Source organism: Eucyclogobius newberryi, unplaced genomic scaffold (genome assembly GCF_026437365.1).
Source record: "Eucyclogobius newberryi isolate DKJ021-1_F unplaced genomic scaffold, fEucNew1.0.hap1 SCAF_21, whole genome shotgun sequence".
Classification (NCBI taxonomy): domain Eukaryota; kingdom Metazoa; phylum Chordata; class Actinopteri; order Gobiiformes; family Gobiidae; genus Eucyclogobius; species Eucyclogobius newberryi.
Genome location: NW_027315846.1, coordinates 27,827,911 through 27,842,356, shown reverse-complemented (window position 1 = coordinate 27,842,356; position 14,446 = coordinate 27,827,911). Strand labels below are relative to the sequence as shown.

General features: G+C 43.8%; 1 protein-coding gene across 1 annotated transcript; it reads left to right on the top strand.

Annotated features, from left to right (window-relative positions):
• Positions 1-4,913: 4,913 nt before the first annotated feature.
• On the top strand, positions 4,914-6,495 carry LOC140370236 (zinc-binding protein A33-like). Its single transcript, XM_072457296.1, has 2 exons — positions 4,914-5,374; positions 5,492-6,495. The coding sequence occupies exons 1-2, from the start codon at positions 4,952-4,954 to the stop codon at positions 6,431-6,433; spliced, it is 1,365 nt and encodes a 454-aa protein (XP_072313397.1). The 5' UTR covers positions 4,914-4,951; the 3' UTR covers positions 6,434-6,495.
• Positions 6,496-14,446: the final 7,951 nt, after the last annotated feature.

The window sequence follows — 14,446 nt, the reverse complement described above, 5'->3', positions numbered from 1 at the left end:
TTTAACCTTTCCTGGCCGAGAAAATAAAGCTGGAGTAACGTAAATAATGGCAAAACATTTAAACCCTGTTTTAACATTTACACGTTAAACACTTTTGGGCAGTTTGTACACATTATTTCTTGAGGTAGATACATTTTACATCTTCTTTCACCTGTGATGGGCACTTGAGTTAAAGCATTGGGAATATAACCTTAAACAGTGGAAAAATGTGTAACACAAGGTGAAACATACGGTGTATGGAGTTGATTCAGACGAACATTCATGGCATAATCACATAAAACATGGTTTTCATTGGGGCATCCTCCTGAAAGTCACTGGGGAGAAGATCTGTTATCACAAAAGTCACAGCAGCTCCCTGCGGTGAGGGAGAGAGGGAGAACGAAAACCCCCAATGTTCAAAGAGAGATTTTCTGTTATCTGGCCGTGGAATGTCCATCTCCATTCCCCTACATTCTAGTGTCTGTGAACGGCACGTTCGTTCTTTTTATTTTCGTTCAATAAAGTGTCAGATTTCTAGAGACTTCCAGGAGAAAAACACTGTTAAGTTGCCCAAAAAGAGCCTGTGTCTGGCAAGTGTGAGAGCTCCAGTTGTGGAGACGATAGATCGCGCAGACAGAGATTTCACGTGTCGTGTGGTGCTGAATGGACAGCACATGGGGGAAGGCTGTCCCTTCAATGTGAATGTAAATCCTGGTTGTGTAAGGATTCAAAATTGGATATGAAGATGAAATCTGACACATTTTCAGCATTAAACTAATAAAATAATTGCTGCCTGTGGTTGTATTTGGGCTGTGGAAATAATTTAGAACAATTATTGCATAATATTGAAAAAAAGAACTGAACTAGTTCATTTTTTGGAGCTGTGAACTTAGTTCAAAATTTTGAATTGTGAACTATGAACTGAACTAGTTCATGTAGAAAGTGAACTTTCCCAACACTGCCCCCGGCACAGCATTGCATTCAATATGTTTCCATTGCGCCTCGTATTCTGGGTCACACCAGCAGTGCTCTGATCTGGGCTGAGATAAAGTAATTTTTCAGACATGGTAGGCCCCAACCACCTTTTTCTTTTGGTAGTTGTAGAGTTTTAAATCGGATACAGGGTCTTTTACCCTGACATATAAATCTGGAAATTGCTTTATTCCATTCATCAAACCGCCGGTTGGGAATAGGAATTGGCAGGATCTTGAATAAGTAGAAAATCTGGGTAAGACATTCATTTTGATTGATTCAATCCTTTGGCTTAGACTGAAATATGGAATGTATGAAATATTCACTTGTATAAAAAAAGACCTTGAAAAATTGAACTAAGGTTCAATTTTTCAAGGTCTTTTTTTATACAAGTGAAGAGGGGAGTAAAGTTTTTCTCAAATATTTTTGATGAGTCTTTATGGAGGGTTACACCTAGATATTTGAGTGATTCTGTTTTCCATTTGAATGGGTAAATAATTTGAAATGTCAATGGCCAGTAGGATAAAATTTCAGTTTTTTGTATGTTCAATTTGTATCCAGACATTGGGCCAAGATCATCAAAAATATGCATCACTTCAGGTTTAGCGATCTCTGGTTTGGTCAAAAATAGTAAAATGTCATCTGCATATGAGGCAATTTTATGTTCCATCCCGTAAGTTACACCGTAAATTGTTTCTGACTGTCTTAATATATTGTGCCAATGGTTCTAAATACAAAGCAAACAGGAGGGGGGACAGGGCACAGTTCCTGCTTGTGCCACCAAGCACTGCATCTATCTTTGTGTCCACTGCCTTTATGTGATCCGTGATCTCCCACAGAGCCGCCACAATAGCTGGATCCATCCCGTTCCTGTTCTGTCCCGAGGCTGTGCTCGAAACTGAGCCGGAGCTGGAGCTTCGTCCGCGGGTAAGTGAGGAGGCAGAGTCCGGGGTCACAGCTGTACCTGTTAGTTTAGCTGCGGCAGTATTCACCTGGCGCTTAGTTTAGCCTCTGTACTCTCCTCATCTTTGGAAATAAAAAGGTGTGTCTCAGGTTCAAAAGTCACATGACACGTTCATCAGGTCAGGGTCAAGACCAGGAAACGTTCAATTCAGAGACACAGAGTCTAAAGGTGCTTCTGTTTCAGCAGCAGAGAGAGTGAGAGTAGCTAACAGCAGTGGGGGAAGGGACAGACCAGTGAAACAGTGTTTGTCTAAACTCCTAGAACAGACTTCATAAATGTCTTTGAGAATCTTTTTACTGTCGGAACAAATCCTGTTTTTACTCTCAAAGCCTGAAAACCTCTGGAGGCTGCTGCTTTTTACCTGTTGGACTATGAAAAAGTGTTTTATACAAATGCAACAACAAAGTACACTAGATCAAAAACTCCACACAATCGGATTATTTTTGAATTTACAGAAAGAAATTGACACCATTGAACACACAGATTTTTCCAATTCCTTTTGAAATATTTTTTTTATTTCAAAAGGAATTGGAAAAATCTGCCTTTAGGTTAAAGTAAATTCTTGGTTAGAAAATAATTGATCAAATATGTTCCTCTAAAGGGAGAAGAGTCTAGTTGGCAGAGAATTAGTTTTGGAGCACCACAAGGCTCTGTTTTGGGCCCAAAGTTATTTTTGTTATATATATATATATATATATATATATATATATATATATATATATATATATATATATATATATATATATATATATAGGGGTTGCCGCGGGCTTTTCGACTTTTTTTTTTTTAAATGTCCAAAATGTAATATTTTACATTGACTGTATGAATACACTCCTCCTTGAACCGACACCTTAACGTAGTTAAGAGGGGTTTGAGTGCCCGAATGATCCCAGGAGCTATGTTGTTAGGGTCTCCCAAGGCAAACAGGTCCTAGGTGACAGGTCAGACAAAGATCGGTTCAGATGCCCCTTTTGATGACAACACAAACAGGGCCGTTTACGTCGCCTAGATCGGCGTCACCGGGGCCCCATCCTGGAGCCAGGCCTGGGATGGGTGCTCGATGGCGAGCGCCTGGTGACCGGGTCTTACCCCACGGGGCCCGGCTGGGCACAGCCCGAAGGCAGCAGTGCAGAGTACCCAGCCTTCTTGGAGTCCTTGGGAAGAGTACTGGACAGTGCACCGGCCGGGGACTCCGTTGTTCTACTGGGGGACTTCAACGCCCACGTGGGCAATGACAGTGACGCCTGGAGAGGGGTGATTAGGAAGAACGGCTTCCCCGATCTGAACCCGAGCGGTGTTCAGTTATTGGACTTTTGTGCTAGCCACGGATTGTCCATAACGAACACCATGTTCAAGCACAAGGTCCATCAGGTCACGTGGCACCAGGACACAGGCCGGAGGTCAATGATCAACTTTGTTGTCGTGTCATCTGACCTCCGGCCGCGTGTCTTGGACACTCGGGTGAAGAGAGGGGCAGAGTTGTCAACCGATCACCACCTGGTGGTGAGTTGGATCCGCTGGCGGAGATGGAAGCCGGACAGACTTGGCAGACCAAAGCGCATTGTGAGGGTCTGTTGGGAACGTCTTGCAGAGCCCTCTGTCAGTAGGGTCTTCAAATCACACCTCCGGGAGAGCTTCTCCCATGTCCCGGGGGAGGCTGGGGACATTGAGTCAGAGTGGACCATGTTCTCCACCTCCATTGTTGATGCGGCTGCTCGGAGCTGTGGTCGCAAGGTCTCCAGTGCCTGTCGTGGCGACAACGCCCGAACCCGGTGGTGGACACCGGAAGTAAGGGATGTCGTCAGACTGAAGAAGGAGGCCTATGACAAGCCAGAGTGGCCTGAGGCTTGTAGGTCTCCTGAGGTCATTGACAGGTATCGGCAGGCCAAGTTTCTCCAGAGAGAAAGTAAATATAACTTAAAACTATAAAGGGGGACGGATATGTTTGACAGAGTTTAAGTGAGAACGCTGAGGGAGCATTGTTTATCAAGTAAACAAGTTTTTATTATGGAGTTATATCATAGAGTTATATTATGAAGTTTTATTATGAAACAGTTGTTTTGACGAATTAAAAAAGCCACTTCTCTATTTCAGTTTAAAAGTGTCTTTAAGAAATTAATGATGTAAAAATATTTAGCAGGAAAAAAAGCATTTTGTTGTTGTGAAACTTGGAGCTTGTGGTGGTATTTGGGAGCATCGTGTCCAGTACGATGTAGTTGTGTTGATGACAATATGAACTACAATATGACAAATGTCCACCAGCGTGAGAGGTGGAGAGAATATTCTTTCTTCTGTTTGTTATTTGACCTGGTCAAATAACAAACTTCTGATATGTTTTGTGCTTGGACGTAGAGCACTTTTTGTTTTGACCAAACAATAAAAATTCTACTTCAGTCTCTAAACACTGTGAGCTCTGATGTGGTCAGGTGGTGTTGGCCTCAGTCAGTGTGATCTGTGCCAGGCGCTCGGAGCTTCACTCGCTCATGACCTCTGACCTCTCTGACCTCTCTGTGCCCTGGTGCAGAGAGCTGAAGCTCACCTGAGCTCAACATTTACAGCTCGTCTGTTCCTCCAGTTCGGACTGACTGAGGAAAGAGAGTCTTCTCTTAAACTGCTCCCACAGCTTGGAAGTCTCTCCAGTCTGAACTGAAGTTGTGTGAGCCAGTGTCACTGAGGGGTTTTATTTTTTAAAAGAGCGTAAATGTCATGAAAACTGTCAATGCCTCTAAATGCAGTTCTGTCTTTTATACTATGACTCTTCATTTATTTTCAATTTATAAATGTTTTTGTTAAATCTGTGTGCTGCACTTAAGCCCTCGTCGCCCCTTTGAAAGGAGGTTCCAATCTAAATAAGTTCTTACCTGGTTAATAAAGGTTAAAAAATATATTTCAAAAATGTTTTAATAAGTAAAACATGGTCATACGCAGCAGTCTGCTTTGTGTTAATGTTCTTTTTCTTTAAAAAGTTCTGAAAATATGGTGAGATGTTTGACAAATTGTGTTCTGTTTCATTTTGGTTTTGAATTTAGAAATAAAATGGCGTCCCGGCTGGAGGAGGACCTGACCTGTCCCATCTGCCATGATCTCTTCAGAGATCCTGTGCTTCTGTCCTGCAGCCACAGCTTCTGTAAAGTCTGTCTGGAGAACTGGTGGGAGGACAAACCCATAAAGACATGTCCAGTTTGTACAAGAAGGTCCTCAAAAGACTTTCCTCCCCTGAACCTGGCCATGAGGAACCTGTTGCAGACGTATGTAGAGCAGAGAGACCAGGACGCTGCAGAGCCTCTGTGCAGCCTTCATTCAGAGAAACTCCGGCTCTTCTGTCTGGACCATCAGCAGCTGGTCTGCCTGGTCTGTAGAGACTCCAGGACTCACAAAGACCACAGGTTTAGTCCCATTGAGGAGGCGGCTTCAGACCTGAGAGAGGAGCTGCAGACGTCCATGCAGGACAAGCTGCAGGTACAGGCTCGCTCTTTATCTCTGTGACTGTATTTATGTGGAGCTGGTGCAGACCTCCCTCTCCCCAGACACCTTCTCGTGCTTCTGTCTGATTAACTCTGGACTCTTTCTGTGCAGGTTCTGACTGAGAAGAAGGAGCAGTATGAAGAAGCGGCGGATCATATCACAGCTCAGGCCAAACACACAGAGAAACAGATCCAACACCAGTTTGAGAAACTGCACCAGTTTCTGTTGGAGGAGGAAAAGTCCAGGATGAAGGATCTGAGGAAGGAGGAGGAGCAGAAGACTCAGAACATGAAGGACAAGATAGTCTCTGTGAGCAGAGAGATAGAGACTGTGTCCAAGACCATGACAGAGACAGAGGAGCAGCTGAGGGCCACAGACACCTCCTTCCTGCTACACCACAAGTCTATAGCAGAGAGGGTGCAGCGCTGCCCCCTGGTGGAGGAGCTGAAGATTAAAGCTGATTCTCTGATAAACCAGGCCAAACATCTGGGCAACCTGAGCTTCAACATCTGGACGAACATGAAGAGACTGGTGCAGTTCTACCCTGTCATTCTGGATCCAAACAGAGCAGGCCCTGAACTCATCCTGTCTGAAGATCTGAGCTCAGTGAAGTGTGGAAAGAAACAGAAGCTTCCACAGAATCCAGAGAGACGTTCATTTAACGCTGTGTTAGGATCTGAATACTTTACATCAGGGACTCACAGCTGGGACGTGGAGGTCGGGGATAATAAATACTGGACTGTAGGTGTGATGGGACATGTTCAGAGAGGAGAGAACACTGAGGTTAGAGTTTGGTGGACACGTTTCTTTGAAGATAAATACTCAGCCTTTTCTCACCCAGACACACATGTTCCTCTCTCTGTGAAGAGTCTGCAGAGAGTCAGAGTGAAGCTGGACTTTGACAGAGGAACAGTGACCTTTAGTGACGCCGACACAGACACAGACCTGCACACTTTCACACACACTTTCATTAAAGATCTGGTTTCACTTTTAGCCACAGAAAACAAAATCCCCCTGAAGATTTTACACAAGGACTTCAGTGTAAAAGTGTAAATCCTGAAACTGAAGGAGTCTCTTTTACTATGAACCAACAGTTTTGGAACGGTGTAAATAATAAAGAGTTTGTTTTGTCTTTTTAAATCACTCAAAAAAATAATCCTCAAGTTCACTGTTCTAGTCCTGGTTGATTCCTGTTCGAGTTCAGGTTTAGTTCCGTGTTTAGTTTTAGTCCCAGCTTTGTTCCAAATGGGTTGAAGGTGCAAGTTTTACACCCTAAACCAAGTCCAAACCGGGACCAGATGCTTGAACCACGGCAAGTACGACACTTTTAGTTTAGACTGGGGTTTATCTCGGTTTAGACCTGGTTTAGCTGCAGTTTAGACCAGATTTAATCCTGTTTCGGTCCACTGTCTTGGTTGGGGGGTCCTTTGGGGGGTGCTCCGGGAGTACGGGGTCCGGGGCCCTTTGCTCAGGGCTGTCCGGTCCCAGTATGACCGGAGCAGGAGCTGTGTTCGCATTGCCGGCAGTAAGTCAGACCTGTTCCCAGTGCATGTTGGACTCCGCCAGGGCTGCCCTTTGTCACCGGTTCTGTTCATAATTTTTATGGACAGAATTTCTAGGCGCAGTCAGGGGTCGGAGGGTGTCCGGTTTGGGGACCACAGGATTCCATCTCTGCTGTTTGCAGACGATGTTGTCCTGATGGCTCCATCAAACCCGGACCTGCAACATGCACTGGGACGGTTTGCAGCCGAGTGTGAAGCGTCTGGGATGAGAATCAGCACCTCCAAATCCGAGGCCATGGTTCTCGACCGGAAAAAGGTGGCTTGCCCTCTTCAGGTGGGTGGGGTGTCCTTGCCCCAAGTGGAGGAGTTCAAGTATCTCGGGGTCTTGTTCACGAGTGAGTGAAGGATGGAGCGTGAGATCGACAGGCGGATCGGTGCAGCGGCTGCAGTGATGCGGTCGCTGCATCGGACTGTTGTGGGGAAGAGGGAGCTGAGCCGAAAGGCAAAGCTCTCTATTTACCGGTCGTTCTACGTTCCTACCCTCACCTATGGTCATGAGCTTTGGGTAGTGACCGTAAGAACAAGATCGCGGATACAAGCGGTCGAAATGAGTTTCCTCCGCCGTGTGGCTGGGCGCTCCCTTAGAGATAAGGTGAGGAGCTCGGCCACACGGGGGGAGCTCGGAGTAGAGCCGCTGCTCCTCCACGTCGAGAGGAGCCAGCTGAGGTGGCTCGGGCATCTGTTCTGGATGCCTCCTGGACGCCTCCCTCGGGAGGTGTTTCAGGCATGTCCCACCTGGAAGAGGCCCCGGGGAAGACCCAGGACATGCTGGAGGGACTATGTCTCTCGGCTGGCCTGGGAACGCCTCGGGATCCCCCGGAGGAGTTAGAGGAAGTGTCTGGGGAGTAGGAAGTCTGGGAGTCCCTGCTCAGACTGCTGCCCCCGCGACCCGGCCCCGGATAAGCGGCAGAAAATGGATGGATGGAGGGCCGATGATAATTTGAAAATACAATGAATTTATAGTAATTATTTAAATCTTGATTTCTATTCTTGTTTTATTTTGACCACATTAGTTTCTCTGACATGAGGAATAGCGGCCCCGGGGAACATAGGGCTGACCTCTGCAGCAGACACGCGCTGTGGCCGAGGAATCCTGAATATAAACGGTGTAGTGTGGAAGAAAGGAGTGGAAAACACACAGAACTCCAGACGGTTCCACGGTCACCACAATACAACACCATACAATGAGCATGTGTCGGCCTCAAGCAGTGAAAAACATGAGCAGCGACGCACAACAACAGAATGCGCTTGTTTTAGCACAAAATAGTGGTTATAACAGAGGAAATAGAGTTTTTAAAATATTATTTTAGGCTTTATTGAGGCCCGTTCAGACCGCAGTGTCAAAGCGTCCAGTTTACATTCAAAGTCTATGTGGACGCGCGTCTTGGGCGTCCAGCGTTTTTGCGACACAAATCCTGCGCTTTCAGTGTCGGACGAGGCGTGTCAGGGGCGTTTTGAGCGTTTTGATCATCGGACAGAGCGGTCAAAGCAAGCCCAACATGCATTGCTTTCTTCTTGTCCCGTCTGGAAATTAAGGATCTTGCTTGAAGTTACTCTGTCATAGGATCAGTCCACTTGCGATATAAAGGAGCGCAGCAGCAGGGAGACAGGCACGCTTGCTCTCCCCGGGGCCGCGCACTCTCCCCGGGGCCGCGCGCAGGGACAGACCCACTCCGTCACAGACTTCCGCAGGAGTTTGGCGAGAAATTGCTTCACGCGCTCTTATCTTTTGACTTAATACCTTTTGATTTAGTGCTATTTTGCTTTGTCGGCGGTACTTTATAAAAAAAAAAAAGATAATAATTTATTTTATTTATATTGTATAAATCAATAATCTAAGTGCGGCGGATCCATAAACCAAGTAATAAAATAACTAAGGCCTAAACGAGTTATAAGATAAGATAAGATAATCCTTTATTGTCCCACATGGAGTTATATTATGGAGTTTTATTATGAAACAGTTGTTTCGATGAATTTGAAAAAGCCACTTCTCTATTTCAGTTTAAAAGTATCTTTAAAAGAAATAAAATGGCACAAAATGTAAAGAAATAATTTAAACGTATAACTAGCTACAGTGTGTGTGTGTGTGTGTTTGTGTGTGTATGTGTGTCTGTGTGTTTGTGTGTGTATGTGTGTGTGTGTGTGTGTGTGTGTGTCTGTGTGTGTGTGTCTGTGTATGTGTGTGTGTGTGTGTGTGTGTGTGTGTGTGTGAGTGTGTGTGTGTGTGTGTGTGATAAAACGTGTGTGTGTGCTGCTCCTGCCGCAGTCCGTCTCCTGCTCCTGCCACAGTCCGTCTCCTGCTCCTGCCACAGTCCGTCTCCTGCTCCTGCCACAGTCCGTCTCCTGCTCCTGCCAGTCCTTCTCCTGCTCCTGCCACAGTCCGTCTCCTGCCACACTCTGATTCTTGTCGCATCCTTTAACGTTAACGACATACTGAACCCAAACAATCAAAAATGTTAAAAACAATGAGAACAGACCTTGTATTTTTAAGAGTCCCATTTAAATGAGATTGAACATGAAAAAAACAACCAAACCTAACCACATTTTGTTATTGTTATTTGTCATAAAACTCATTATAAGGAGGCAAACATAAGAGATGATATACTGACCTCTAACCTATAGGCTTTGAACAGAGTTCTGAATGTAAGGATAAAGAGGCAGATATGTCCTGGTTAAGGGGAATATTAATGGTTTTCACTCTTTTAAATGTGTGCGATATCACCTTCTCTGCTGATGTCATGAACCCTGATCTGTGGAGGAGACTGGAATCTTCACATTTAGCTACATTAGACGTGTGGAGCTGAGGAGGCGCTGGAGGAGCAATAAATAAGATAAGATAATAAGTATATAATAAGTATCTTATTCAATAATATAGGATTGATTGACATATATAGGGAAATGAACCCTAGAGCACCCCAGTATACCCATTTTTCAAATCCACATACAATTTATTCCAGAAAATACTATTTCTTTAGTATAGTATTGGCCCTGGGACAAGTTGGCCACTGTCCAGGGTGTACCCCGCCTAAGGCCCGAAGTCACTGGGATAGGCTCCAGTCACCCGAAAATGGATTGGGGATGTCCATCCATCCAGAAAATGGATGGATGGACTATTTCTTTATCTTTAATAAAGACAGGTGTAAAAAGACTGAAGCAGATATAGACACTATAGACCTAAGTGATCATGCTCTACATTTCTGTAGATTTGGAGTAAAGACAAAAGAACACACTGGAGGTTCAATGGAGCTGCTTAATGACCCTTTGTTTAAGGACAAAATGTCCAACAACATTAAGACTTATTTGGAGGAAAATGATACTGGGGAAATGTCTCCGCCTCCTCTGGGACACTTCCAAAGCAGTCTTAAGAAAAAAGAAACAAAGGGAGAATAAGTTAACTGATCTGCAAGACAAAATGTTGGAGGAAAACCATGGCAAAAAGGTTGTGTTCTAAAATGCTACAAGAAATGAAAAAGATAAGAGGAGAAATTCATTATCCGACTTCATAGGAAATAGTTAAGAAAATGCTCTTTACCAAACAAGATATTATGAGAGTGGATCAGCATTTTCTAAATTACCATCTTGGAATTGTAAAAAAAAATGTGGTTGTTTCATCTGGGCTTTTTGAAAAAATAAGTTTCGACTCTCATCCAAGAGTCATTCTCAATCTGCGAATCAAGACCGGGAACTCAGATATTTATCCTTCTCTGGGTAGGCCCTGCCCACCAGGTATCTGTAGACGCCCATCCTGGGCGTCGACCTCTCCAGGGTCACAAAATTCCATTATAAACAACAGGTTAAATCTTAACCCTCCATTCCTGTTTAAAGAAGGTCTTTCTTTTTGAACAAAAATAGCCTCTTTAAATCCTCTTTCAAACCATCTTTTCTCCTGCGTAGAATCTTCACCTCAGATTCTTCAAAAGAGTGATTAGAGGCTTCAAGATGAAGATGCACGGCGCTCTGTGGTCCTGAACTTGCATGTCTTCACTTTACAAGAGGCTTTATCAGCACAGAAGACATGTCATATGAGAGGGTGATCTGAGCCTTACATCTATTCATAGTTTTGGTTGTTTGGTTTGGAGCCTATTGTGGACCCACAGTTATTAACACTACCTCAACAAAAGCTCTCTGTTTGGGAGCAAAACTGTTCACCGTCCTGCTTGTCTGACCTGCCAGCCCCGCCCACATTCTGTTCTAATGCATCTCGGTCTGGAATCGGACGATTGGAGGGCGTCAAAAAAAACTTTCCAGCATTTACCGCTCCAACCATCACCGCTAATTTGTGTCACGTGTCTCTCACATGCAGAAGACTTTGTGTCACGTGTCTCTCACATGCGGAAGACTTTGTGTCACGTGTCTCTCACATGTAGAAGACTTTGTGTCACGTGTCTCTCAAATGCAGAAGACTTTGTGTCACGTGTCTCTCACATGTAGAAGACTTTGTGTCACGTGTCTCTCACATGTAGAAGACTTTGTGTCACGTGTCTCTCAAATGCAGAAGACTCTGTGTCACGTGTCTCTCACATGCAGAAGACTTTGTGTCACGTGTCTCTCAAATGCAGAAGACTCTGTGTCACATGTCTCTCACATGCAGAAGACTTTGTGTCACGTGTCTCTCACATGTAGAAGACTTTGTGTCACGTGTCTCTCAAATGCAGAAGACTCTGTGTCACGTGTCTCTCACATGCAGAAGACTTTGTGTCACGTGTCTCTCACATGCAGAAGACTTTGTGTCACGTGTCTCTCACATGTAGAAGACTTTGTGTCACGTGTCTCTCACATGCAGAAGACTTTGTGTCACGTGTCTCTCACATGCAGAAGACTTTGTGTCACGTGTCTCTCACATGTAGAAGACTTTGTGTCACGTGTCTCTCAAATGCAGAAGACTCTGTGTCACGTGTCTCTCACATGCAGAAGACTTTGTGTCACGTGTCTCTCAAATGCAGAAGACTTTGTGTCACGTGTCTCTCACATGCAGAAGACTTTGTGTCACGTGTCTCTCACATGCGGAAGACTTTGTGTCACGTGTCTCTCACATGTAGAAGACTTTGTGTCACGTGTCTCTCAAATGCAGAAGACTCTGTGTCACGTGTCTCTCACATGCAGAAGACTTTGTGTCACGTGTCTCTCACATGCGGAAGACTTTGTGTCACGTGTCTCTCACATGTAGAAGACTTTGTGTCACGTGTCTCTCAAATGCGGAAGACGTCTCTCAAATATTTTCAGAACATTCAGAAAAAAAAATATAACTTTATTTACCTCAGATTTACAGAGTTTAGTGCGCCGCTTGTTGACTCGGCAGAAGTCGGCAACGTTTCTCAGTCTGTTATTTTTATTCATTCCTCGTAATCCACCATGTTTGTTTAGACACGAACGGACAACGCGTTTGTCTGATTAGTTAATCCGCCTGTCAATCACTCCCTTTGGAAATTGGCGCGACTGGGTTGGATCCCAGACCCTCAGGTTTTGTAAAGTCCGTCAAAACGTGTCGGGAATGGCTGGTCAGGCAACCGTCCAGCTGGGTTTGTTTAATTATTTTTAAAAATAATGATTTGCGACTACTGATTATGGTGATGAGCTAGACAGACGCACTCGCTCCGCTGCCGCAGAAATGTGCTTTAAAATCATAGTTTGACCCACATTGTAGCATACCCACCCCTCCCCAAATGAAGGTTGACACTTTACTGATGATTTTTTGATTTAATGGCAATAAATCTTCAAAATACACCGTAAGAGCTGGGAAACACAAAAAGACAGTGCGTAAATGCAAAATGCCATGCTCTTACACCTTAGCAAAACAACAGAAAAGTTAGCTTGATATGACATCGTAATTAATACACATCAATTAACTGTTAACTGTATCACCAAACTTAAATAACATGGGCTTTGGTTACACAAAATACAACATTTGAGCTTTAATGTAACGTAAAACATACCTTGTGCCTCTTCAGAGGGGTAGCTAATACCAAAAAAACGTGTCAATTGTGCTCCATATAACTTTTTCTTTTTCTGCCGTTTTTAGCGTCTTTTCTGTCAAGCTATTTCCGCCAAAACGCTAAACATTCCTGTTTAGTAGTTCTTCAAAATAAAAGTGCACTCTTAAAAAACCGGAGGTCAAATTTACATTGAAATGTTTTGTCAAAAGAAAATACACAATTTGTTCTTTACACTCCCACCAAAATTATGAGTGTTAGTTTACATTTGAACAACAACGAATAATTTTCAAACAGAAATAACCAACTGGTTGTCTTAAGAACTCTCTAACACCAAGACTAGTTTTTGCACAGGACGCTCTACAAGTGAAAGCTTACTGATACGTTGACCTCTGTTATTCAGTCCTTTATCTCCAAGTGAGATTTTAACTCTTTGCACCAATCCGTCTTTTCCACTGACAGTCTCAAGCACTCTTTCAAGTCTCCAATCGCCTCTAGGTGCATGGTCATCAATGTCCAAAACAATATCACCTACTTTCAGATTTGTTTTGGTGACAGCCATTTTTGTCTTGACTTAATGTTTTCCACATATTTCCTTCTCCAACAACTCAAGAATTGTTCTGCTAGAAACTGCACCTATCGCCATCTGCTCTTGCCATATATGTCCTCCTTTGTAAATGTACCTTGTGGGGGCAGCGCTGCACGGTTGTATTGTTTCCTTTCTTTTCCTTGATGCTTTATTTTGTCATGACAGTGAGATATTATCAGCTTGGTAATGTGATGTTCCTTTGGGATCTCAACTGGATGCTTGAAGGAATCGCCTTTCGGTGAATGTTTAAGTCTACCTCCCACCTTGAGGAGACCATCCATATCAATGAAGATGTCGAGCTCACACAGCTTGTTATGGCATTGAAGCTGGTTTCCTTTGTTCAACAATTTTGTCTCTTGTCTATACATTTGTCTCTGCACATCCAAAATGATTACACATTCTGCGTTTTCTTGTTCACTCACTGTCACAGGAGCATTTGACTTTATTTGTTTTACTCTCCTGTGCTTCAGCTTTGACTGCCTTTTGACTGTGATGAGAAATTGCACAATCTTTTAGCAGGACTAGTGTCCGTAACCTTTGTTGACAATGTCTATACCTTTTTGTATTTCTTATCCTTGTTGAACTTACGTTTTAGGTGTTCAAGCCTTTTATTGTCTGGGAAGCATGGCTGTTTTTTCTCACAATGTTCTTGTTCCCTTTTCCTTATTCCGTCTCTGAGTTTATCCATAAACGGTAGATCCTCTTGTGAAACTGTTTTGTCAGTTGTATTCATGTCCTTGAAATCTGACTTGAGAATGTTAAATACATCAATAGGTGTAACAGTAGGAACTTATTTTACAGTAGCTCTGTGGCACAGACTTGTTTCCATTTCGCTTGGACTTGATGTGGAACCCCCAACGATACTCCATCCCAGATCTGTCCGGATTGCAAATGGTTCATTGTCCTTTCCAAGAAGAACCTGCTTTGGAGCTAAAGTTCTGGGACATTTAAATCCAATGAGTAGACCAACATCACAACTCAGTAG

Coding starts and splice junctions, on each gene's coding strand:
- LOC140370236 (XM_072457296.1), top strand. CDS start 4,952: ATGGCGTCCCGGCTGGAGGAGGACCTGACCTGTCCCATCTGCCATGAT. Junction 5,375..5,491: donor CCATGCAGGACAAGCTGCAG/GTACAGGCTCGC, acceptor CTTTCTGTGCAG/GTTCTGACTGAGAAGAAGGA.